General features: G+C 36.0%; 1 protein-coding gene and 1 long non-coding RNA gene across 31 annotated transcripts in view; one reads left to right on the forward strand and one right to left on the reverse strand.

The window, feature by feature from the left end:
* Positions 1–27,153, forward strand: part of LOC311622019 — a 1,104,806-nt gene that overhangs the window by 727,442 nt on the left and 350,211 nt on the right. The gene's annotated exons all lie outside the window — the stretch shown is intronic.
* Positions 1–27,153, reverse strand: part of MCTP1 (multiple C2 and transmembrane domain containing 1) — a gene marked incomplete at its 3' end in the record, with an annotated part of 425,829 nt that overhangs the window by 141,879 nt on the left and 256,797 nt on the right. For 23 of the 30 annotated variants that reach the window (XM_084882647.1, XM_084882645.1, XM_084882668.1 and 20 more), the window contains 5 exons: positions 16,579–16,681; positions 14,731–14,833; positions 14,295–14,396; positions 13,843–13,917; positions 11,744–11,863 (listed from right to left, as the gene is read on the reverse strand). In XM_084882647.1, coding sequence (XP_084738773.1) covers positions 11,744–11,863; positions 13,843–13,917; positions 14,295–14,396; positions 14,731–14,833; positions 16,579–16,681 — 503 coding nt within the window. Of the gene's footprint in view, positions 1–9,913; positions 10,438–11,737; positions 11,864–13,842; positions 13,918–14,294; positions 14,397–14,730; positions 14,834–16,578; positions 16,682–27,153 lie in introns of those variants that run through there. The other 7 variants (XM_084882652.1, XM_084882646.1, XM_084882643.1 and 4 more) reach the window with 3 other exon arrangements.

Genomic DNA, 27,153 nt, shown 5'->3' on the forward strand with positions numbered 1-27,153 from the left:
GTGATGGTTTCTTGACAGATCTGAACATTTGAGGATAAAACGCATTAGAAGTTGGCCCCTTGCCTATTTTACCTCTTTCAGTTCAAGGCAGACGTGTGTCTGTCTTGGACACATGAACCGATTACACTCAGATTTGGTTTGAGAAGCCTGTATGCAAAATCAATTAGGGCAACAGATCCAATGAGAAGGAGGATAGAAACTAGAAGTAATAGGCAGGTACCATATTTTCCTCCACATGGAAAAATGTCTTTTTCCTTCTTTCCAAGAAAATCCAGTGGGAAATAGGACAGATGGGAAAAATCTGGAATAAATAAATAAAAGTGCACACACTAGAGAAAAACAGTGAGAGAGTGTGTGTGTGTGTGTGTGAGAGAGAGAGAGAGAGAGAGAGAGAGAGAGAGACACTATGGTCTCTACATAAAGTCCTTAAGCCTATTTATGCTGTACTCTGGGGCTGCCTGCTGTAAACAGTTAACATTTCCAGCCTTCCAAGAAAATATTACAAAGTCCCTTAAAAGTACAGAGAGGAAGGAGAAATAATGGAGTGCCCCATTTCTGACAGTCAAGATGGAGAGAAATGTTCCCACACTGATCTCATTAAGATGACGAAAATAATGAGTGTGAATCTTATGTATGAATCTCCTAGTAGATAGAGGTGAGCACAAATGTACCCCACATTTACCCTTTTATGGTGCCTGATATACTACATTCATTCTCAGCTTCATCTGATACTACTGTTGGGGGTTTCTGTTATAGCTTTAACTTCAAGTTTTGCTGCCGAAGTCATCTGAGTCAGTCATTCAACGCAGTTTTATTGAGTGTGCATGGAAACGGGGAAGATCTGTTAATGGCAGCGGAAGCACATCTCAGGCAGAACAGCCTGAATTTATTTCCTGTCGCTACTTCGGGTAATGGATTAAAAATACTGATAAATGGCATTTTTAAGTTTACAATCTATTTTATTTCCTAGTTCCTTAAACTTAGGTTAAACAGTCTAGTCAATTAGAAATAGAACTGAGGTTTTATTAAATACGTCTCCTGTATATTTTTTGGAAGAAAAATCATGCATTTCCAGCAAACACTGATGGGATGTTTTCCCTTATGATTTATCTCTCTTTCTTAGGTCCAACTTGGACTTTTTTTTTTTTTTTCCCCAAATAAGAATTTTAAGCAAAATCATTTTTCAAGATTAGTGCGTAGCTCTCAGAAACAAAAATTTGTGTGGTTGTGATTCTGTACATTACTCAAGCCTGAATGATCCCTAGGCCCTTGTGGTTAAGGACTTCAAAGCATTTCATACAGATGATTTAATTTAGCCTTCTTCACCCCAGTAACTCCAATTGCAATAAATTGCTGCACCAGGTTTATAGCAAACCATACCTCACATAATTTATATAATAAAGTGGGCAACACCCTACCAATTCTAATAGTATCTCAAAATATGCCCAAATTATAATGTAGGATAAGAGTAATGCAATAAAGCTGGACCACCAGCTTTTCTAAATAATTCAGAATACACATACCCCCCCCCCCACTGGCATTTATTTAGTCTAATGAAAATGTAGGCCATGTACAGGTTCATCTTAGCTACAATTAAATCAATATGGATCAATATAGATGGTTTAAACTGTTTAAGCAACTCAGTGATAATATATGTTTGAAATGTGGGAAATATGTTCTTAATAAGACTACATTTACTTTTGGGAATAAGTAAACTTATACTTCTGAGAGGCCAAATGACTTTTTTTTTTTTACTTGTCTAAAATGTATTTCACTTAAGCACACAGTGCACTATAAGAGTTCTTTATTATCATACTCAGACCTGCAGTGTTTTGGGAGCTATAATGTGGTATGACCACAACTAACTGAAAATTTTATCAAAACCTAAGATACACACGTATTACTTAAGCTGCAGGAATAATACTAAGCAAAGTAAACACAGATTTACTAATTCAAGGAGGTCATTCCAGCCCTCCCAAACCAAACAAGAAATACCGAGGATTGGTAAACCAATTTTACACTCTTAGAACTCTATAGAACAATGCCAGGCACTTGGTTTTTCTTAATTAAGGACAACCTGACGTATGAACTTCAGGATATAGAGATAGATCTCTCCCTGTCTTTCTGTCTCCCGCTTTGCCCTTCTTATCTTCTCATGCTGCCGTGTTTGTGGCATCCATTACCAGCTAGTGGGGGAGAATCAGAGTGAGTGTCTCAGTGAGTCCCTTTACCTTTTAGCACTTTAATTTCCTCTACTGTAAAATGATCTCTAAGCTCCCTTTCCCACTGTAGTATTCTATGCCTTTATCTGCACCTCTCAAAGCTCCACAACCTGCAGCTTTGTAGGCCCCAAGCCTTTGCCACTAGAGAGGTGCTCTGTCTTGAAGCTGAGGTTGAACAGATGTGTCCCACTGGATCTACTTCTTACATATTAGTATAATGTTCCTATTTTACTGCTAGTACTCTAGGAAGAGTTCAACATGCTTTGTGAGTAGATCTATGACATTCCTTCTACACAGAAATGAGTTCCAAGGTCTAAGCAACTATCTTACAAAACAGACTTTCACATCTTATTTGGTGGTTGGGAGCCCATATGAAAAATATAGGAGTTAGAAATAAAGCTGTGGTAGGAAGCTCATATCCTGAGAATGTTAAGTATGAAGGAAACAGTACACACCCAGATAAACTAGTAGACCCCAGGTTTAAAAGGTCTTTCTTATAAATACCAACTTCCTGGTAGAGGGATACAATAGGCTTTTGCAATAGAAGAATCAAATTCCATTTAAAATAATTTAAATAAAACCAGGAAAGTTTGCATTATTGCTATGGATAATTAATGGATAATTTATGGATAATTAATGGACTGGATTTAAAAATGGTGATCTATTATATTAAATTAAATAAAAATATTTCTCTAATTAACTAAGGGAAATAATATTTAATTAACCAATATTTTATGATAAAACTGGATGCTCTATTCTTTTTTTTTTTTTTAAATATATATTTTTTTATTGATTTTATACAGAGAGGAAGGGAGAGAGATAGAGAGTTAGAAACATCGATGAGAGAGAGTCATTGATCAGCTGCCTCTTGCACACCCCCCAATGGGGATATGCCTGCAACCAAGGTACATGCCCTTGACCGGAATCGAACCCGGGACCCTTCAGTCTCCAAGCCGACGCTCTATCCATTGAGCCAAACCGGTCCCGGCTGGATGCTCTATTCTTATTTGAAACATGTAAGCATTGCCTGAGTCTGCTTGGTAGGAACTGTATAGAATGCTATCCATGGAAAATGCAGTAGAATAATTTGTATTTGGTGAAGTGGGATATATCACATCATATATTTACATAGTATTGCAATAGTAGTTTATTAATTCCTATGGGAAACTGGGGAACTGTCATGCAGAATATCCAGTAGAACAGGTATCTTTACTGTTTCAAATTACTTTACTACTCCACAATTTTTTTTCCTGCCCTTCCAATGAAGACCTAATAGGTAATTGAGCCTAATGAAGTATGCTTTTCATATCTCTGACATAATGATATGCATTTAAGAATATAAAGATTATCTGTTAGTCATAAATATAGTGCAAAGTATGGACAAAACCCATCAAATCCTCATAATGAGAGAGGTTATATTACTTAGGCCACAATTAATGTTCACCCCACTTCCTCATTTCAGTGAAGCACAACAATGCACCCATGGAACTGGTGAAAAGAAGAAAACTCTCATATGGGTTTTCATAAGGGGAAGATTTACTTCTATACGAAGCCAAACCAAGTTTTTCTTTCAGTTAGACTCCAATGCAGTCAATGCTTTTGTATAGAGATTACAAATTCTCTTTCTGCAGACTGAATATCTATGGGGATAATTTGTATTGTATGCAAACTACAGTAAATCCAAAGTAAACTTTATCAACAGCATAAAAATAAACATAGTTAAATTCACATTAAACTTCATTTAGAGCATGCATTCTCAACAGAGGCTGTATGGCAAACAAGGGTGTAAAAATTGGGTCTTCGAAGAGAGAAAAAATTTTTTTTAAGTTTGATTTTATTATTTTGCTCCCTCACCATTTATCCTCACTATACCCTTTTCCAACTCCATCTTCCTGTTCCTGCCACAATCACCACACTGTTGTTTATGTCCATGAGATCTTTCTCTTTTTTAACTGAGAAAAAAAAATCTTAAAGTATCACTATGATTTGTGGCCTTCTGAAACTTAATACTCCTGAAAAAAAAAATCTTACTCCTTAGCAATCAGTTTCTCTCATTTAATTAAATATTTTTTTCTCCTTAGATGGAGAATCTGAAGGAAAAAAAAAGAATTGAGAAGCAATGATTTAAGATTTTAAAAAGCCAAGTGTTATCTCTAAATTTTTTATACTATCCTTAAAACCAGGGTTGACTTTCATTTTTATCTAATTACCTGTTTACACTTGATATGATTTCCATCTTTCCTTGTTTCTTAGCTTTCTCTAATTTGCTCTTCATTTTTCCCCTTTGAGGCTGAGAAATGGCCACCAATCTTCACTCTGTTACTGATCTCTAACATGACACTTGCTGAGTGTTGGACCTCAGTCATCACAGCAAAGCAGATGCAATGCAGAGTCATAACATACCCTACTGTGGCAAGACTGACTTCTGAATGTTTATCCAGTTCTGACTGTCATGTTAAAATGTGGTAAGATGACCAGGAAAGGGGCAATGAGAAACAGGATCAACATCCTTAACAACATTTTAGGTTAGCTTCTCACCTGGTAAATTAGCTCTAATACATTCATAATTCTAAGGAACATCTTCATAATTGGTCAAAATAGAAAAATGGGACAACAGAAAGCATGCTATTCCTATTTCTTCACACGTAGCATAAAAATATGTGGGGAGTCAACTTACTGTCTACAGTATATTAATGACTATACTTCTATTATAATCTACAATCTTTCAGAAGTGATTACTCTCGTTTTTAAAATTTTTACTAAAATAAATTATATACTTACCTCATTCATTTAAACATTTTTTCTCTGCAAGTCACTTTATATGAAAATATTTTTGCAATGCAATATGCCTTTCTAGTTTGTTCAGAATGTGTGTACCTGGCACTTTAAGTTAAAGCTGGAAGGTAGAAAATTCTTCACAGGACAAGAAGTGTGCTTTAGGAATCTGGGGACAGACAGTGAGACATCTCTGGTTTTATTATTTTATAACTTTTTGATCCTTAGTCAATTCTGTTATAAAACCTGGACAATGCACCTTTTTTTTTAAAAAAAATAAAGGTTCCGAGGCTGAAAATATCTGCAAGGAGGCTGAGAGAGGCGAAGTGGGACTGCAGCCACACAGCAGGATGGGGACTACACCCAGGCATCGTGTGAGCATTGCCTGAGTCTGCTTGGTGGGAACTGTATAGAATATTAACTATGGAAAACCTCCAGTGCAGATACCATTAAGCTTTATGAGAAGGCTAATTCCTAGATTCAGTATTGTATCATAGTTATTTTGGTGATCTATGTGGTTCATGTTTGATTTTAATGTAGCACACCAGCACTATACCTGAGAAAAAAGTGCAATAGTTTTCTATTTTTCTCTAAATCACCCATGGAAGAAAATGTCCCCAGATTATAGCACATCCCTGCTTTAGAGGACAAAGGAGGGGAAGTAGAGATAGTAGAATGTGTATGTTGTGCTATAAGAATTAAATTCTTCTTCTTATAAATATAAAATAGAATTTAAAAGGAATAGCTTTTCAGAAAGTGGCTTATGTGATTATCTTCCTCCAAAGAGCGGGAGGCCCTTTTGCTAATATCTATTACAATAAACAGCAAAAAAAACATGCATTGGCATCATTTAAAGAAAACTAAGCAGTGATTTGAGAAAGTGCTGTATCTGTATATATATAACAGCTACAAAAAATCAAAACAAAAAGACTATACATATATTTTTTAAGACTACATTTAAATAGACCTCCAAACTGAACTAGAACATCATTCCTCAAAAAGGATTAGAGAAATCCAGTCAAGATGCTTTGTTCCTTTAATATCTGATTTGATACATTTCCTGATTCAGGGTTGATTTTAGCTAATTGTAATCAACCCTAAAACTCAATTTGCTTCCAAATTGTGGTTTTAGGTACAATTGTAAGAATTTACATGCATTTCTTTATGAGAGGCACCAATTAAGCAAACTTAATTTTTCATAGGCCAATATTTGAAAAAAAATTATTCTAATCCAGGTAAATTTAAGGAAAATGTATATTTTGAGTATCAACTTGATGTGCCAGCATATCCATATGAATTGGGCACACAATCTATTGTATTTACTCAAAAAATTGTAGTACTATATTCTTCTTGGTGCCAATAATCTTTGACTTTGTAAAAGGAATTTTAGGCAACTTTGGAGGTATACTATCTTCTAAGTCAGTGAATTTCCAAATAGGCTTTTTTCTTTTCTCACACATTGTTGATGCAATGTTTAAAGTACTTTTACAATTTGTATACATAAACTTGGAAGTACTGTTTTAATAAACTTAATAATGTCAGCGGAAAACATAAATGAAGGGCTTGGAAGTTTAGATTTACATAATTTTAGGAAAAATCAACAATGCTGGGGTAGGACCAGCAGTTATAGATAACTTTGCTTTAGTACTTGTTTCTTTGATTTTCAGAGGTCCTTCTGTTTTGTTATTGCAGGGAAGTAACAAAAATTACATCTGAAATATTTCCAGCTTTTCTGCTAACCCTAAAATAAAATTGCAGCAACAACAACCAGAAGTTTCCAGTATAATCATTTGAAAAATGCTATGGACTTGAAGCATAATTTTGTTAGTGTGGTATTACTGATGTCGCTAAAATTTTTAAGACAGAAATTTATATTGCAAGGCTAAGGTTGCCTTCCATGTGTAGCACAATCACCCTAAATTGCTCAGTAATATTAATGCTAAGACAGGAACTACAGGTGACACGGGCATGTCTTTGTTTTCACACTGTTATTGCTCCTTAAGCAATGCTCCCTTTTTTTTTTATCACTGAACAGGAAGGCCCCTTAAAATGTCCTTATTGTTTGAAATAACTTTTAGAAAAAATTCATACGTTGTTTATTAGCAGCAGGCTTTCCACACAGGAAGTACTTGATAAGGCATCCTTGAGCTCTACTGTCTTCAGAGCGTTGTATTATATCCCATCGCCTCTGCAAGTCAGTTCCTCCTCCTCTGCTTGTGCTTCCTCCATTTTTAAAAAATCATTTGGCTACCCAGAGCTGCCTCGTGTCATTCTTTGCATACATCATCTATGTCTTTTTCTCTTTTCCTGCATAATGGCCCAGCTTTTCAGCTGTCCCGAGTGCAATCCTTTACTAAAATGGGGATTGAATGAAGGTGGAACACAAATTATCTGGAAGCAAAGGAAAACCAGGCCTTTGAAAAGGACCCCAGAAAGGCACGAGTAATGAACCAGAGTGGCCTCGATGAATTGCTGGAGAGGGAATTCTCAGTTTTGACACAAAAGGAACACACACACATGGACACCGAGGAAAACCTAGCGGGAGAAGCTCAGGAGGAAGCCTGCCTCGTGGGTTCGTCGGGATAGAGGGATACATAAAGCCAGCAGCCCTCCAGATAGGAACGGAAACAAATGTGTTTTACGAGTTACAGTAAAGCATTCAAACGCACCGTGGTGGAGCACAAGGAGCTTTGAGGAGTTGACATCCCTTCATAATTCATGTTCATTGTTCCTCTAAGTAAAATATGTGTCTCCCTGTAGTTATTCTGTTAGGAACTGTACTTTAAAGGCAAGGGGACATTTTTGATAATGCACATCTTAAACTTTTCATTAAACTACCGAATTTAAATTCTACCTTTTTGTGCACTCTGACATTTTTGTCTGGCATTTTCATTAATTTTGCGACATACATAAACGTAGCTGAAATGTTAACTGATCAATACTGTGTCTCTCTCATGTAGCACTCGCGCTCCGCTCCCTAAGGACCACACAGCAGAACAGAAATTAAATGTGTAAAATATCAAATGTTAATGTTAAACACAGCGGCACTTACTGTATAATGACAGAAAAGGCTAAAACAATTCCAAATGGACAGATGGTACCACAAATTATCTACAATCACATTTAAAGATTAAAGTTTGTCCTGTAAAATAATTCTCTGACGCACAGTGAAGTGTGTCCTTTTCCTGATAGCTCAGTTGTCCAATTATTTTTTGTGCTCATTACAGTGAGAAATGACAGTGCTGGAAAAAGAGAATGTGCACTCTTTTTTTTTTTTTTTCCACCCCGTGTTGCACCCACTGACATCCCTAAGAACACAAATGGCTGGTCAGGAGCCTGATGAAAAGGAGGCCCCGCGTAGGAGACATTCCCCCGTCTAAGGTAGATGTTTGCAAAAGACAGGCCGGGCCTTCTGCGCCACATCCGCCCGTGTTCGCGCTCAGGCGTACAATATTCATAGTAAAACTGAGAAGCCTAATTCGCAGCACAGAAACACGGACATCCCCGGGAACGTGTTTGCTGATATTTTTCGCATCACCTTCCGGGCCGATGTCAGCTCCTAGTACCTGCCGCGGGCTGTGCATCTTCCCCCGCGGCACGTAGGCATGGTGCTCACGAGGCCAGAGCCGCTCTAAGCCCGCGCTTCTCATGCTCTGCGCTTCATTTGACATTCGGACAGAAAGTCATCGCTTTTCCATTTTGATTTCATTTATTCTACTTTTATTTTTGGGTAGTACATTAGAAAAGAAGAATTAAACGGAGTAGGGAAACAAAGGCACTTAAACGTTATAAAGTTTACTGATCTGGGCCTAAAACCAAGCCACATAATGGTACAAATGCACATGCTCCGCGAGACAGCTGCATTTAGGAAAAAAGTGGGCCAAGTGGAACCAATATTATAATAATAGACCCAGGATCCAGCCACAGGGAATGATGGGAACAATATGTTTGTAACAATGGGGTGCTGCTCACCCTCTTCTCCTAATGGAAAGCAGTTCTTCTCAATAAACGTGGCTAAAAAAAGGCTCTGGTTATGCAATGATATTCTGGAAACATTTCATTCTTAAGTACTCACACCATTACATATCTATAGGGCAAATAAAATTCTACAAAAGTTTTTTTTTATTTGTTATAATACTACGATTACACAGTATATTCTTAAAAGTTCTTTTAGAAAGAAAATGATATCTGCTGTGTGAGTCTGACCAATATATTGAACCTTTCTGTGCCTCTGTTTTTTTCTTCTCTCTCTTGGAAAATAATAGTATCTAACTCATAATAAGGAAATATTAAGTTGATTAATGCATAAAAAGCGCTTTCATGTCTTAGCGCTTGAAAAACAGTTCCCTGGCACATAAATACTTAATAAATATTAGTTGTTACTATTACATAAGGCTCTTTTTGCAACAGAATTAGATCCGAGGTTAAAAATAGATGATTGATAGATTATAAGATAGTTTAAAAGATAAATGGAAGGTCTAGGGAAAATTGCTACAGCGCCATGAAGCTATCTATGTCTTTCATCATTTAATAAGTAGCTTTATTAGAGCAAACCCTTATTTATCTGGCATCACTGAATAAAGCGTTTCTCCACATAAGAAACATTTTCATACTGGATCATTGGTTGGTCGGTTGATTTAGACAGCCGTTTATAATGGGAGCCCACTAAACGCGAGATTCTCCATAGGTGACGGTGCAGTACAGGTAAAAAGGGCTGGGTGCCCATTTTCATGGAACCCTCAGTTCAGATCTTGATAAGTGAAGTTTGGTTTCATTATTAGTTGTTTTCATCACATTCAACAGAATGTAATTCAGCGCTTTTCATTTTCTTAAAATGAAACAGTTAATATTATTGTTTCTTCTCAAAAGTACTCTTACTGTGCATTCACATATTAGTTTGGCCTTTTTAAAAAAAATTTATCATCATCAGCAGTCCCGTTTCCTACCTTTACTGTGCCCTCCCTCCCTTTTTTGCAAGCATCCTGCATTCAGCTTGCTTCACAAGCTGACCACCGGCTAAAAGAGATATTATATTTCTTACGCAGTGAACTTTGACCTTCCTACAGTGAAATCACTCAAGTATTATCATGTACATATTCCAAGTTCCTCAGAATTTTGGTGCCTGATTTATTTTTTTATTTTTTTTTTTAATCATAAAGAAGTTTTGAACAAAGTCTGCCATCTTGAACCACTGCACATGAGTGGCACCTAGAAGCCAGGTGAATTTTTCTGGTGACTTACAAAATGCATTGTAATGCTGAAGTGTTAAAGGGGCATGTTCCTCAACAAATTACATAATTACGTAGAGTTCTCTATCTTCCGATTTTGTAAACAGCTATGGGGGAATGACTTTGGAAGGAGCGAATCACAGATAGGAGCATGATATTTTGTTAGAATATTGTGTCTCTGATGAGGTGCCACGGAACTTGCACACAATAGCCTAAAATATACAAAGAAACTCAATGTCATTTTCCCTCATTTATGTCAAAGTACTTCTATGATAGTGAAAAATCACAATTAAGTTTGCTTAGCAGTATCCCCCATGTACTTTATATGTGAAAGAACTAAATAAAAGAATATTGAAAGAGCGGTTTCCTTTCTAAAACTTAACGATGATGACAATCCCTTTCTTCAAAAAGACAACATGTCTATGGGAAGCAGGCTGCCTAACTTTCTGGTAACTTACAACATAAAGGGACATACACACTCTTTGTCCCATGTGCTCAGACACTAATGAAAGTCCCATACAAGGCCTGAAAGGAGGACAGAGCTCAAAGTACTAAACAGATGTGCACACACTCATTTGAATGGTAATACTAAAATGTTGATTTGTAACTGTATAATTAAGGCTCTTCATGTAAATCCCATAATAAAGTCATATTCTGCTAAACTGGCATCTATAAGGAAGCATACGGTCTTCATATGCTAACAAATATGACAGTAAAATAAAGGATCTCAAAAGAAGGGCTTCGCTTAAACTTCAAACTGAAATCCTGAACAAGCAAAAATAGTATGAAAGCAGAAAATTCCAGCTAAAGCGCAGAGGAAAGTATTTTTTGGATTTCCTAGCTTTGCAAGTTGGCCTCCTCAGCAGTTTTTAAATAACCAAAAGTAAAAGGCTACAAGATGAACATTGTTAGAGGACTATTTGGATTTATCAAATTCTCACCGGTGCCTTTATGAAAACTGGGAATCTCAGGAATAATAAAATGCCGCCTACATAGGTCACATCCAGTTCCAATTGATCCACATATTAAAGTATTTCCAGCTAGCATTCTACTGTCAATCATTTCATATTTTGGAAAAAAAACAACATATCTATAGAATGAATACAATTAAAAATGAACATGGTCAAAATTATATATATATATATATATATATATATATATATATATATATATGTATTTTTTTTTTTAACACCAAGGACTTTTCTTGGCTCTGCTATTAGGATTTTGGATTACGCAATATATAAAATTTTTAGCTGTCATGGAGAAAATTATACATTGGCAGCGGAGATGTCTTGTGTTCCGGAAGTCTGGGGGGAAGGAGGGGGAAGGCTATATTCTTGGACTCAGACCTTGAACAATCCATCAGGTTCTGCCCACGGCAAATCTGTCCAGTCAAGTCTTAAAATAGGAGTTTTAAAATGGTCACATCAACATAACTGTTACTATAGCCACAGAAACATGCAGCTATGATTACTGAATTTAATGAATAACGATGTAAGTAATACAGTATGATCATACCACAAAAGCAGCAAGGCTCCTTGGGGGTGAGTCCCAATCAAAGCAACTATTAACGTAGTATGCAGCATTTATAAGCACCATGACACAGCGCTTCGTCCTGATAAAGTTTCTTAGTAGCATCTGTAATGAAGATGAGATAGTATTAGAATTCACAGGACTAAAAACCATCAGAGATGTTGCAAAGTCTTCAAGCTTACTGTGATTTCCAAAGGATTCAGAAAGTTAATAAAGTTGTAAGAATATACCAAGCAGTTTGGCTCATGAGTTAAAGGAAAAGAAGTGGGGGAAGAAGGGGGAAAAAAACTGAATTATAAGAGCAATTTCCTCAATATATTTCTTTAAATTATTATCAGGTAGGATGGACTACCTTTGTTCAAAAGAAAAAAAAAATCTCCAAAGGATTCAAAACATTTTTTTGCTACTTACTGCAAACCTTAAATATATTGTTAAGCTCTTAAATCTTACTGAGATTTAAAGATTCTTTAAGTGCTTTAATTTCAGGCTATCTCGAAGTGAAATGGATAATTTGGAATTTTTTATTTAGGGTCTTAGAGAAAAATCCTGCCAAATATTGCTTTATTATAGAAAACACTTTTCCCCTACCATTTTAGTAGGATTCTCCTTTTCTTACTACCATATCCTCATTTTTATCTCTTTTCCTCCCTCTTTCCTATCTCTATCTTTCTCTTTTTTTACAATATATTTAACCTATATGTTCTCATAATTTTGGAGTTAGGGAAAATTTTATGGTAACCAAATGCTTTACAAAATCTTTTACTAAAATAGATATATAAGAATTGATATAATTAAAATTTTAAATTAAGGCATGACTATAATTATAAAAAGAACAGCCTATATACTAGATGTTGTTCAAAGATTTATTTACAGCTATGTTAATAATTAGAATAATATGTATGTAGGTTAATATTTTGTTACTTCCAAATATACTTCAATGCTGATCTGGCATTTCAAAGTAGCAATGTAAAGTTTACTGAGGCCATCTGGAAAAATATATATGTGTAAATAGAGATGCAGGTACATGCATATCAGCTTTAATAAGTTACTCAAATTCAAATTCCTTTCAGTCAGATTTAAGAGTCTCCCTATTTTCCTTCAGGGCCTCTGATCAGTTACTTTAAGAGGTACTTTTATTAATTTTATCTATAATTATGGAAAAATATAATCTGTATTTCTATTTAGACAGATATTGAATTTGTCTCATACATTGTCTTTAAACAACCTTAAATCCCACTGTCTATGGTGACTGATTTGATTAAAAATAAAAATCTTTTTAGTCTTCTAATAGCACAAGAAATTATTAAATATTTTAACACACAAATAAGTTCTGCAAACTTTATAGACATATCACATTCATTTTATTTTAGCTGTGTTAATCAAAAGTAAACATTTTTTTAAAGGGGTCGCTTAGTACTCTTTCTTAAATAGATTCAAACCTGATTTAAAACTATAAGTCTAATTACAAGCTATCAAGCCTAATTTAAAATTTCCTCATAACAGAAAAACCAGAGTCCCTGATTTTCTATTTTCTTAGCTAAAAATGTCAATAAAAGTTCACTTCAAAAAGATCATGGTCAAAATCTAATTAAGAAGCTTTCCCTTAAAAGATGGAGCCCCTCTCTGTGGATTAGAAGGAAGAGCTTTATGCGGGGCTCGGTTTACACACACCTGCGCTGTACCTGTGGGTGGTCTGGACATATATTTGAACCTTAGCTTTTGGTGTTCTCATTTACACATTCCATGGCAATCAAATTGTATTTTATGTTCAAAATGATCATTCTTTTGCTAATGCATGAATACATATCCATTCTATGCAGTGTCTACAGTATCCCCTTTCCTTTTTGACCACCCCCTTCCCACTTATTAGTTTGGTATTGCCCTTGTTTGATCATTTAAGGAAAGAAAGGGAAGAGAGAAAAAGAAGGGGGGAAAAAAGAAAGAGCCATTTCACACAAGTAGATGTTACAAAAATTATATAGTCTTCCCCACCTCCACACCTCCAGAGTTTATGTGAATTTAGTTAGATGTTTTACAGATTAATCAGGTCTTCCCAGAGGGATTAATCTTGCCTTGCTTTTTACCTGTTTAGAGAGTCTGTTTTCCTCTTCAATGTACTTCTGCTCTTTGGGTATTAATGTTCGTAAGCTGGCTTTCACCTATACATCAACATAATGTGTCTGTTATGGATGAATATAGTACAAATGTTTACAGGTTTTTCATGCAGTTCAATTTGCGATAGTTTCTGAAGTTTCAAAGGCCTGGCTGCTGTGCTCATAAAATATAAATGTATACAGTGGCACATGCATGCACATTGCTTACGCAGGCAGGCAGCGGCCGGAGTCCAGCCGCAGCAGCAGCCGCCAACGATAACAGAAAGTGTGGGTGTGCCAGGCAGTGGCAGAAGCGAATTCTCCAGGATACATCAAGGTTTAGAGAAAATGAGGAATGACAGAAATTCTCTACAAATCAGGAACAAAAGCTTTCATGAAACTGAACTCTTTAGCAGTACAAAAAAGCCAAAGTTAAGACTTACAGCATTAAAAATCACATCTATTTCAAGATAGATGACCCCCTTTGTTGGCCCTGTCAGCTGCTTGTTTTTCAAGACGTAGGCTTTCTGTTCACCATTTTGAATCTGCGGGAAAAGGACATGACAGCCGTCTGTCTCACGGTCTCCACTGAATACACTCCCTCGGTGACCTTTGACCCCCAGCTGCTGAAACTGACAGAGAACCCAAAACAACTGTGGCAATTCTGACAAGTACCTGTTCATTACCAGGATCAAGTCTGTCAGGAAAAATTAACTATCATGGGATTCAACATGGCCGTGAATTGAGTATGTTAAAATTTTTAGTGTTCTTATTACAGACCTTGGTTGAGAAATGACAGATATAGAGCTGACGGGTTTTTTTTTTTTCCTCCTTGAGCAAAAGCAACATAGAGCAGTGTGTCAGGTGCATAAAACTTACAGACAGCAATGGTATAGCAACTTTGCCCAGGAAGTCAGCACTTCGATCCCGATCTTCATCATAAACTGTCACTTCAAGAACTGAATGGATATCTTTAATGTTGCTGCATAATAAACATACATCAGGAAAAAAGACTTCATCAGTGGAGAACAAGAATAAAAATGCTTTTGAAAATTTAGATAGCTCCAGCTGATTTTGTGTGTGTATATATTTTTATGTATGCTATTTGCATACACACATACACAAGGTAGTTTGGTATGTGATAGAATTTCCCACAATGCACCTTAGTAGACTACAATGATGGTCCTATTATCTGGAATTTTGAGCACCAGCATAATTTCAAGTTATAATTCTTTAATGAAATATAATTTTCCACCTGGTTGGTCACAGAATAAATTATTATAAAAACTACAACAAACCACCAATAAGTGGCACTGATATTTTTAGACTTTTATTTCTTCTCATTATTACAATACTTTCTATCTTCCTATTACTCTACATAAAATACCACCAGGTTTGATATTAGCAAGAGTAACAGTATAGTTAATATAATTTTGTGTTCTTTTTAATTATAATAGCACAGCTTTTTGTTTACAGCTCTCATGAAAACATTGAGTTATTGCTGTTGGATTTATGGTAAAAATTAACTAACACAGAAAACAGAATACAGAAAATATAGCATTGATAGCCACTGTACCACCCTAGGATTTAGAAATTAAGTAGTGTTCCATTATGTTCCAAAGACAACATTTGTTAATAAACAACTGTGCAAGCTTTTCATATTTTAGTTTCTGGAAAAAATAAGCCCCCAATTGTTGATAGCATTTATTCTTTGATCAAACTGTTTACCAAGAAAACATGAATTAAGAGAAGACAAAAAATGAATATATTCATTACTGAAAGACTGCAACCACATGTGAGAAAAGGCTTTATCAGGGCACAATCAATTAATGGCTTTGATAATCATCAAACCTATTCATTCAATTATGCATTCCAGAGAAAAACACTCTCCACAACCTTCTTAGGAGTACAAGTCTCCTGACCAGGGCTTTCATCTTTTATAAAAATGAGGAATTCCTTAAAGATAAATTGGTCAGATAATTAAATTTGATTAGTTACTGGTTCTTAAGCAGAGACATTAGTTAGAAATTTAGCAATCTTTCAAATACAAAAAAAACACACACACCCTATGCTAGAAAACTTTTAAGAAGCACTTCTTTTGGCGTTTTCCTTTGTTCAGTTTAAAAGCCCCGTTTAGGAACAACAACAACAGTGAATTTAGGGGATACTATAGTGTAGCATTGGCAGCTTTCACAGTACATGATCAGAATCGCTTATAAACTTTTTGAAACAAAAGGAAAATTAACTCATAAGGTGTTTTGGTACCTAGACCAATACTTAATATTCTTATTGTGCTAAAATGCAACAAACCAAAACTAAAGCATCTGCTGAATTGGAGACGGGATTGTTTGGTGATTTGAGCAATGGAACAAATAGAGCTTTGTCCTCCTTGGTGTCAGTGCAATCCAGGAGAATTTCAATAGAAAGTATAAAAGGAAGAAGCAGTATGGCAATTCGGTTAAGGGGAGCTAAATCCTTAGCCAAATCATATAGAAAGCACAGTTTAAAAAAAATATCTGTGAAAACAAAGAAAAATGGCAAACCCTTCCCCCAGGTTTCACTATCAGGACAGTGATGCAATTATGATATTCATTGTTGCTAGCAAAGGCAGCCCAGATGCACTGAGCTGCTAATCGGTTAAGAATAAATAAATACACACACAAAATCTCAAAAATAAATATCATTTAGCACCATTTTTGAAATGAGCTCAAAGCAATTACTACTTACAATGTGAAGACTTTGTTCCACTCAGGATTGAGATTTTTGTAGACAGTATGTGTGAGAAGCCTATCATTGTTCAGTTCCACTACACAAAATGGGTCACTTTTCCCTACAAGAGGTTTGGGGGGAACATTTTTAGTATAAATAGCACCCACAGCTCAGAGTGTCATAATCATGACTACATCTTTTTAAAAAATTTTTATAGAAAACAAAAAGCACAATTTTAAAAAAAAATTAAAATGACATCAAAATACAGTTAGTTGTAATTGGATGATGTTAACCATTGTGACTCAATGAGATTTAGAACCAGAAAAGAAAAGAAAAAAAAGCAACTACAACAGATAGTATTTCAATTTATAATTTTTTACAAAAATAATAATATAATGGCTAATTATGATGCATATCCATCCCTATGTCAGTTTTTATTTAATTCTATAGCAACCACTTGAAAGATTCAGGCCCTCTCTTTTTATCCATATGTTTTTCAACTCATCTGACTAACTTGTAACTTGTAGCAGACATTCTAAACAAGTTGATTTGGGGAAAACTGTTATATTTCAGAATTATAACATTTTAATCCAAGTTAATATTCTCTTCTAAAATATCTAAGGCATCACAAGAAGGTAAATTAGACACCTCTGAGGCAGAAAAAAAAATTGGTTATTTGAAATTTAACCTCAACAACCAATCCACATTGTAAAGAGCAGTATTTTCTTTTCTCTTTTGTCCACTGAGAGTAAAGGATTTGGAAGTTATTTGTTTACAGAAAGTGTGTTCTTCCACAGTCAAATATCGTCCATTCAGCAATTATATTATGTGATGTCCTCAATATTTTGTAATGTCACGAGCTGTATTATAAGAACCCATAAAGTCAGAGGCTCTATGGGGGCAGCATTAATGATATTACTGCAGCATGTAATTTGTTTGATAACTTATACAAATGACAATGAAATCAATATTTGGACAAAGCTGTTCAGAGGTCATAGTTTTTAAACTACAATATTGATTTAGACTACATAAGAGGTTAATGTGAATATTATTAACTTTAATGATAAAGAATAATTGTTTTAAATGAATTGTGAATTGTAGTCACAGTAGTTTACACTTCTGTGAAAGCTTAAATATCAGTGAAGATTTTCAATTAAATTTTAATAGGAAAGAATTCATTAGCTATCAGTGACAGATAAGCTATGTATTCCCACACAGCAAGTTATTTACTTTTCATGTTATAATTCTTAAAATGAGCCATACAAATGTTGACTTACTTTAATTTTATTTTATATTAAAAATATATTTAGTATATGTGTGTTAGTTCAGTGGCCTCATATGTCCCAGGATAATTGCATAATTTAACATTATGGTAGTCTTCTCAATTTTTGGTCTTGCTAATAATTTTCAATAAAGACTAGATGTCTGAAAGTCTTCAATGTCTGGTACAAATTTTACCTGTGGTTTAGCATGCTATCTTTTTCTCTCATTTTATTCCTTTGCCCTACCTGCAACCATAGTCACACACCATGGAGAATTGTATTAAAAAAGAATATTTTATTCATTAAAACACATTGTAATAAGTTTTATTTGGCACATGAACAACTTTATTTTCTCTCATATACTTCATGTACAATGATAAAAATTCCATTCAAACAGTTCTCAAAGCCTTTCTTATTCTTAAGGCTCATACCACCTAGTTTTGTGAGTACTAACTATAGTATAAACAAAAGAGCAGAGAATATAAACTACAACCTCAAATAGTTTATAAAAGTGTTGAAAGGGAAAAAAAGTGTTGGAAGGTTAACCATATCTACTATAACAATTAGAGAGAAAGTTAAAGCCATGTTTATGACAGAATTCCTTGTCAAAAGAGTAACTACTTCACTTTAGACAAGACTTTAAATAATTAGCTTTGGAAGCACATACTTAAAAGACAAGTATAATTCATACTCTTTCTTGGATCTCCTTTGAATTTTTCTCATACATTAATATTAAATCTTAATCCAGTAAAAAATTATATAAGAATAGCAGTTTGGGGTATTGTTGTCCTCCCATTTTCACTTGTTTTACTTCAATTACTCTTCTGAGTCATTTCACTCAGTTTCACTTGCCCTCAAGTGATCAACAATATGCAATAGATACAATCAAAACTGTACCACCTATCCAATAGCAAAACACAAGAATTAACTCCACAGACCAATATCTATGGAGAAAAAGATACTTTAAACATAGACAAGTAGAGGTGGAAATCTTCACTTGATTTTTCCCCCCACAGGAATTATATTCAGTTGTGTACAACATTTTCTATTCTTTCAGTTTACCTCAAGGAAATTCTTTTTAATCACTACCTTCTTTGTTACTGTATCTTTATTTGATGACAAAAAGAGATCTGGAGATAGTGATTGGCTAAAATATCTTTTTTAAAATATATATATATATATATATATATATATATATATATATATATATATTTTATTGATATTTTACAGAGAGGAAGGTAGAGAGATAGAGAGTTAGAAACATCGATGAAAGAGAAACATTGATCAGCTGCCTCCTGCACACTCTCTATTGGAATGTGCCTTCAACCAAGGTGCATGCCCTTGACCGGAATCGAACCTGGGACCCTTCAGTCCGATGCTCTATCCACTGAGCCAAAATGGTTAGGGCTAAATGATCTTAAAGAAACAAAATCTGTTCTTAATATTTAACACTTCCCATATCTTGTTAGGAAACAAATACATTTATCTAACTCTCTCCTACAAGGCAGTGGCTATTCACATTTTCTTAGTTGATTATTTCTCAGAACTATTCCTAGGGAAAACCAATATTAGTCATCCATAATCACATTACTTAACTCTCTGTCACTCTTTTTTATTAGAATAAAGGTGTTAAAGTAAAAGAGACCAAAATAATAGTTTGAGCACCTACTGATGCCACTTCTCAGTCAGTTTGCTATTCTAATTTCCAGGGGCATGGCTATCATTATAAAAAATATTTTCCTATCTGCACTTACCTTATAACTTGAAATGGGTAAGCAATATAATTTTTAAGAGGCTATGTCAGTAGACACTCTGTGGAATATAATGGTACTTACATCTTTTTAAGATAGTCTTTGCCTAAGATAGACCAAATTCCTACTTAACATGGCTTTAATTTACACTGATTTTTCTCAATCTAAAACCCATCATTCTTAAGGTGCTTACAGTCTTCTGAAAGACTGAACTCTGGTCAGTGACAAGAATAATCCTAGAAAATTCTGCCATTTTACTCTTCTCTGAAACTTTATTTTCAAGTTTAATACCTTTGATGTCTTTCCAGAGCTTACAGGTTAAAATCCACATTGTGTGGCATGGGAGATAGCCTTTCAGCCTTATTTCCAATCTCAAGATCTTTACAGCCCCTCCCTTGAGCTACACCACACTTTTCAAATCCTCAAACACTTCATGTACTTCCAAGAGCACCGGGCAAGGCTGTGAGGTTCAAAGTGAGAGGCCAGTGGTCTGGGGGGAAAGGCCTAAATTTCAGAAGCTGAACAAACTCGGATTGAACACTATCCTGGGCCTGTTCCCTTATGTGAAAAGTAATGATAGTAATGGCTCTTTGCAGAGATAATACTTAGAATATAACTAGCAGAATGTCTGGCACATCAGCAGGGCATCAATAAATAAGAGCTTTAAGTAATTATCTTTTTAAGCAAAAATATTTAAAACATAAAAATGTGCCTTAAAGTGCAAAAAATAATAGGGACTAACTCACATTTTGAGTTAAATCTATTCAAAAGAGTAAACATTTGTAAAATATTTTATAAAAAAATAGCAAATAAAGAACAGTTATAATGCTTATTATTATAATAACTAGAGGTCCATTGCAGGAAGATTCCTACTATGGGCTTCCTGCTGCAGTCGCTGCCCTGCCAGCTTTCCTCCCTTCTCCACAGCCCCGCTTGCTTGCTTCTCCACAGCTTCGCTCCCTTTTGCAGTGTTTGATTTCAGTCTTCGCTCCAGCCTGGATATACAAATTAACCGCCAAATAGGTTGGGCTAATTTGCATAGTTGCCCTGATTGGCTGGTGGGTGTGGCTTGTGGGCGTAGTGAAGGAGCGGTCAATTTGCATGTTTCTCTTTTATTAGGTAGGATTGCAAACATTTACTGGGTTTTATATTATTATAAGCCTAACATTATGTTATGTTCATAAGCTTAAGATTTTATGACTACTCCATAGGAAAGGAACTTTTACTATTCCCATTTTACACACGAGGAAACTAAGGCTGGGAGATTATATAACTCACCAGGTCATATGTTGTAAGTAGTGGAGGTTTTTAAACTCGGGTCTATCTGACCTACCTTGCCCTACCCCTATGGCCCATGTTTCCTATTTAAATGCAAGTCCCTAGGCAAGACGTATCCCAAAAGCTGTGTCATAACTTAGTAGTTAGTAGGCCACACACAGGAAGAACTGGCTAACAGTTTTATCATAGATTCATTTATTTAACAAATACTTATTACTTATCATGTATCAGGCAGTGTTCTATGTGTTGAGGAGATATAAGTGCAAAAAAACAATTAAAAAGCAACAACCCTGGATTCAGGAAGTTTACCTTTGGAAAGAAGATAGATAATGAATAACATTTTAGAGAATATTATAAGGTGATAAATACTATAGAGAAAAATAAAAATGGGAAGGATGATGAGACGTGCTGGTATGTGTGTGCAGTTTTTTAAAGGGACTGCCAAAGAAGGTCTCATTGACAAAGGGACATGGGCAAAGAATGAAGGAGGCAGGAAGTGAGCCTTGGGTTTCCTAGAGGAGCAGGTCATGGAAAGTGACTGTGTCTGATGGTTCTAGGAACATCCAGGAAGCTAGTGTGACTGAAGGAGTGTATTGTGACAGGGACAGCGATAGATGACATGGTCATAGAGGTCTGAGGAGGATGGTAGGCCTCTGTAGAATATGGCTATCACTCTAAGTGAAAAGAAAGTTTTTGGAGGGCCCTAAACTGATGCATGACATGATCTGATGTCTGCTATTTAGAGAATAGGTAGAGAAAGGGCAATGGGGGTGTTAGGGAGAAGTGTTAGGAGGCTACTGCAATAATATGTGATGGGTAGTATTTAGATTGTGGATATATTTTGAAGGTAAAACTAACAGGAGTTGCAAATGTCAATATTGAACAATCTATTATGCCTGATACTATTATTTGGAGATTAAAAAAAAAAAGTGCACACACACAATTCATTGACCTTAGCCAAACCGGTGTTTTTTCTCCCATGGGCAAGATGTATTCAACAAAGTACATAGACTGGATATCTAAAATCTGACAAAGAGGAAAAATAGGCAATTTTACGTTGCCTTCAATTTATCTCTTCCATATAAAAAGTTATCTTTTTACAGGTATCAGTAATGGATGCCAAGATTATGTCATTACACAGTGTGTTATTTTGACCAATTTAGAAACTATCCTTTTGCCACTGTATGATTCAAAGGCAATAAAATTAACAGCAATTTCAACCAAAATAGCAGTAAATGTACAAACCTGAATTCTATAAACTTACTAAAAAGTATACACTACAGTTTTATTTTTGAAAAGTGGCTCCACACAGTTAATGTGCTTATCTGGTTTGCTAAATGATGCTTTAAATGAGTGGCTTTTCAGTTCCTAAATTTTGCAGCCCTGATTATGTGCCACTTAAACAAATGCAAACAATCACAGAAATACCAGTGATGGATTTAACCATTAATTATCTTCTTAATTATTCCTTCCTTTCATCCTTTTATCATTCCAGTTAGACCCTGCACTATGCTGCCTTGCTTGCTGATAGCAGGAGGTTGACTACAGGATGGTTGATGGCTAGCAAAGTGCATTGCGCTCTGTAAAGCTCTAGAGCAGAGGTGGGAAACTTCTTTGATGCCAGGGCACCATTTAGATATTTACAACATCATTTGGAGGTCATACAAAATTATCAACTTAAAAATTGGCCTGCTCTATTTGGTCAAACATTTGTTTCACTCACCCCTAATGCCTTGGCAGAGCCAGGCCAGGCCAAACGATTTCACAGGCTTATGTGGCCCGAGGGCTGGACAGTCCCCACCCCTGCTCTAGAGGGTGATACAGTGACATGCTCTGTAATGTTTTTATTCAAAGCAGTATGGCTAGGGGTGCAAAATAATAAAGGCAGCATTTTGTTTCTGATAACTTTTGGCTATTTAAAGAGCCTACATGTATGGGAACACCAATTAACATAATCTGTTTTCCCCTTAGTCATTCTTATCGTAAGATGAAAGCAGACCCATGCGTACCGACTGGATCTTCCTTACTGTCCACTGTTTTCGCCCAAAAGTGCCTATTCCTGCCCTTTGTGGTACATGAAACTGGGGATGTTGGTTTGTATGCAAGAGAAGAGATGCAGCCGTGCCGGGTGAGGATGAGGGCAGTGGGGCTGATCTCAGGAAGTGCTAAGACAGATAGAACAGAATCTTAGCTTTCCTTGAGAACATGGCAATTTTCCATGGTGACAAATTTCTGGGAAGAAACAGGAATACCTTGTGAAGCATTAATTACTTACTGTCTTCTCTTTACCTACCCCAGAATTATAAGTATGATTAAGACATAGTCCAACCTTCAAGGCATGATAGACGTACAAATACACAATTATAAAGCCAGGCTGTAAGCACTGTAATAAAGGTAAGCGAAGGGTTTAAGAGCACCGATGAGAAGGAAGTGTCTCGGGCTCTAATGCTAGAACAGGAAGGAGAAAGAAAGGGAAGACTTTTCCCAAAGGAGATGGCTCTGGTGATCTGTGGTGATTACACATCCCGAGCACTAGCAATTTTAAAGTGAAAGACAATTATATAAAAACAAGATTAATGCCGAAACCGGTTTGGCTCAGTGGATAGAGCATCGGCCTGCAGACTGAAAGGTCCCAGGTTCAATTCCAGTCAAGGGCATGCACCTTGGTTGTGGGCACATCCCCAGTAGGAGGTATGCAAGAGGCAGCTGATCAATGATTCTCTCATCAATGTTTCTAACTCTCTGTCCCTCTCTCATCCTCTCTGTGAAAAATCAATAAAAAATATGTTAAAATAAACAAACAAATAAATAAATAAAAGTTAAAATAAAACAAAAACAAGATTAACAATTTATAATCAAGGATATTTAGCTAAAATCTATTTGTGTGTCCTTTTAATTGGGTCTCTATAATTCAAATAACACAAAACTATTTTTTTTTCTTTAGATTTTTTTTTTATAGGTGAAAAACTTCCAGGGGTATCAAAATTGGAAAGAGACCTTTTTTTTTTTTTTTTACCTTAACTCATAAAACTAAATCTATAACAGATTTTAAAGCATATCCTCTATTATCTCAATTCTTCTGATGGTGAAAAGGCATTCCTACAACAATAAAAACAGATGTCAGAATTGTCTCCAATGGGCATCCTTTCTGGCAAACTTCAAAACGGCCTTGAGGATTAGATGAGGTGCATGGATTGGCTAATTCTCTCTCACTGGTTAGCCCTTGATCTTTGAGGTCACAACACTGACATACTTATAAAGAACTGTGGGAAAGTCTGTGCCACCCCTGCTTGATTGCTACCTGTTTTATGGGCAAGTGAATGACTTCAGTTTGTGCAAACTACTGGTTTGAACATTAAAGTCACTCAAAAGATAGTGAATGATAGTCTTACTCCCAAAATAGAAAGTTAATCCTGACCCATCCGTGGTGGGCTTTGTCCAGGGTCATTTTGCTACTGACAAGTAGCACAGGCTGCTGGAGGGTGTGATGTTTTATAAAAATGCGTGTGTGGGTGGAGGAACCCAGTGACCATCTTTCTGTAGCCTTGTCTCTGTAAGCACAGAAGGCTTTGAGCAGCTTGGAAAGCAATTCATACCCACGGGGGCCTTTTATTGTGGGCCCACCTTGCACAAACTAAGCTCTGTGATTTATTTTCCTTAGTTGCCACGGTTTGACATAGCTATACTTTAATTTTTAAAAAATTATAATCAAGGTTGCCATCCATCCTTTCTACAAACTGGAATTCCCACCATAACATGTACCAAGTGTTAAGTGAGGAAATTCCATAGGACCCACCAGAACAAAAAATAACGTATGTTGGAGACATCGTCCAATCCTCCCCTATCACAGGAGTGGGGGCTTTGATTTTAGCCCTTTTCACTGTCTGATGTATACATATTTTAAATGTCTGATTGGTAGAATTACATTAACTGATATTCTTCCCTAGGTTCCCAGTGGATCTGATTCAGAGACTGAATAGTAATAGAGCTTCTTGCCATAGCCAATTAAGCTCAATGGATAGTGTTGGCCTGCAGACCGAAAGGTCCTGGGTTCGATTCTGGTCAAGGGCACATGCCCAGGTTGTGGGCTCAACTCCCAGTAAGGGGTGTGCAGAAGGAAGCCAATCAATGATTCTCTCATTGATGTTTCTATCTCTCTCTCCCTCTCAATTCCAATCTGAACTCAATAAAAATATATTTAAACTAGAAGCCCAATGCTCGAAGATTTGTGCAGAATGGGCCTTCCTTACCCTGGCTTGCCGGCATAGCCTTTGCTCTGGACTGGAGTCCCCTTTCTGCCTTTGCTCTGCCAGAGCTGCCTTTCCGCCTTCCCACGCTGCCCAGAGGCCCCGAGCAAGCGGGGGGGGGGGGGGGGGGGGGGGGGGGGGGACACAACATCACCAGGGTAACTATGCAAGCATCCCACCCCCTGCGGCTGGGTGCCTGTGTATGCAAATTAACCTGCCAACTTTGTTGGGTTAATTTGTATACTCACTCCTGATTGGCTGGTGGGCAAGGTACAGTCAATTTGCATCTTTCTCTTTTATTAATGTAGATAATAATAATGATAATAATAATAATAATAATAATAATAATAATAGAGCTTTTCTTTTCTCACTAAATCATGAGCAGGTTTCACTGTGGCAGGAAAATTGACCCCCTAGAGTTGTGACTGTTGGCCTACTAGATCTAATCCATCTTTTTTTCATATTGAAGATTTTGTAATACCCTCCCTACTATCATGAAGTAAAATAAAACTATTCATATATGATTTGAATATTTTTTAAAAATATATTTCATTGATTTTTTACAGAGAGGAAGGGAGAGGGAGAGAGAGTTAGAAACATCAATGAGAGAGAAACATCGATAAGCTGCCTCCTGCATACCCCCTACTGGGGATGTGCCCACAACCAAGGTACATGCCCTTGACCAGAATCGAACTTGGAACCCTCCAGTCCAGAGGCCGATGCTCTACCCACTGAGCAATGCTGATCAGGGCTATGATTTCAATATTTAATAGAATGCCTTAATGTTATTATAAAGGAGGACAAAATAAAAGGTTGACTATAATAAAATTACATATTGATTTATTTAACAAGTATGTATTAAGTATCTACTATGTTACTGCCACATGAACAAAAAAGGAAAAGTTTTTTGTTCATGTGGTTGATTGTAGTGTCATCCTATGAACCAACAGGTTACAAGTTCAATCCCAGGTCAGGGTAGGTACAGGCAGCAATCAAGTAATGTTTCTCTCTCACATCAATGTTTTTCTCTCTCTCCCTTTCTCACTCTCTAAACATCATTGTTTTTAAAAAAGAAAGGTTTCTGGTTTCTTGGAATTTACTTGCAGTAAATGAGGGAAGAGAAAGAATAAATATTATAAGTAGATTATGTTGTATGTTAAAGAGAGATATCTGTTAATGCAAAACAGAAAAAATAGAACAGGAAAAGGGGTTTGAAGAATGTTGAGGAGGGGCACAGTTTATAAATTTAATTAGGGTGGTTGGAACAGTCCTCAATAATAAATTCATGTCATGTTAACATCCAAGTGTTCAAATATTATATAGCCTTTAAAAATTCTATTGCACACCCATAAGAGAATGACATGAATGGGGGGGAAAAAGCAAAGAACATCTTAGTCTTATTATGAAAGTAGTTGTGACTTCATAGAACTTTGGAGGGGGCTTGGGCATTGCCACACTTTGAGAACCATGACAAAGAGCAATGGAAATAAAGCTTCATGTAAATATTTCATTTCCCCATGGAATCTAGAAAATAGCTGCAAAAGAATATTTATAGTATTGTGTATAACTAGATGCATTCTTGAGTCTTAGAATTGAATCATCTTGGTATATGTTTGGAAGCTTGAAATTTATGACGAAAGACTAAGAAATAGAACGAAATAGATAAGAAACTTGAAAAGTAAGAATAGGAGGACTATGGAATCTATAAAATTGAGGAGAGACTATGAAGAAATTATGTCTAAGCTTTTAAGTGTCTAGATAAATGATGGTAAAATGTTGGAATAGCCGAAACCGGTTTGGCTCAGTGGGTGGAGCGTCGACCTGCAGACTGAAAGGTCCCAGGTTCGATTCCAGTCGAGGGCATGTACCTTGGTTGCGGGCACATCCCCAGTGGGGGGTGTGCAAGAGGCAGCTGATCGATGATCCTCTCTCATTGATGTTTCTAACTTTTTATCCCTCTCTCTTCCTCTCTGTAAAAAATCAATTAAAAAAAACCATATATATATATATATATATATATATATATATATATATATATATATATATATATATATA

This window comes from Pipistrellus hanaki (genome assembly GCF_964339955.1).
Source record: "Pipistrellus hanaki genome assembly, chromosome: 4".
Lineage (NCBI taxonomy): Eukaryota > Metazoa > Chordata > Mammalia > Chiroptera > Vespertilionidae > Pipistrellus > Pipistrellus hanaki.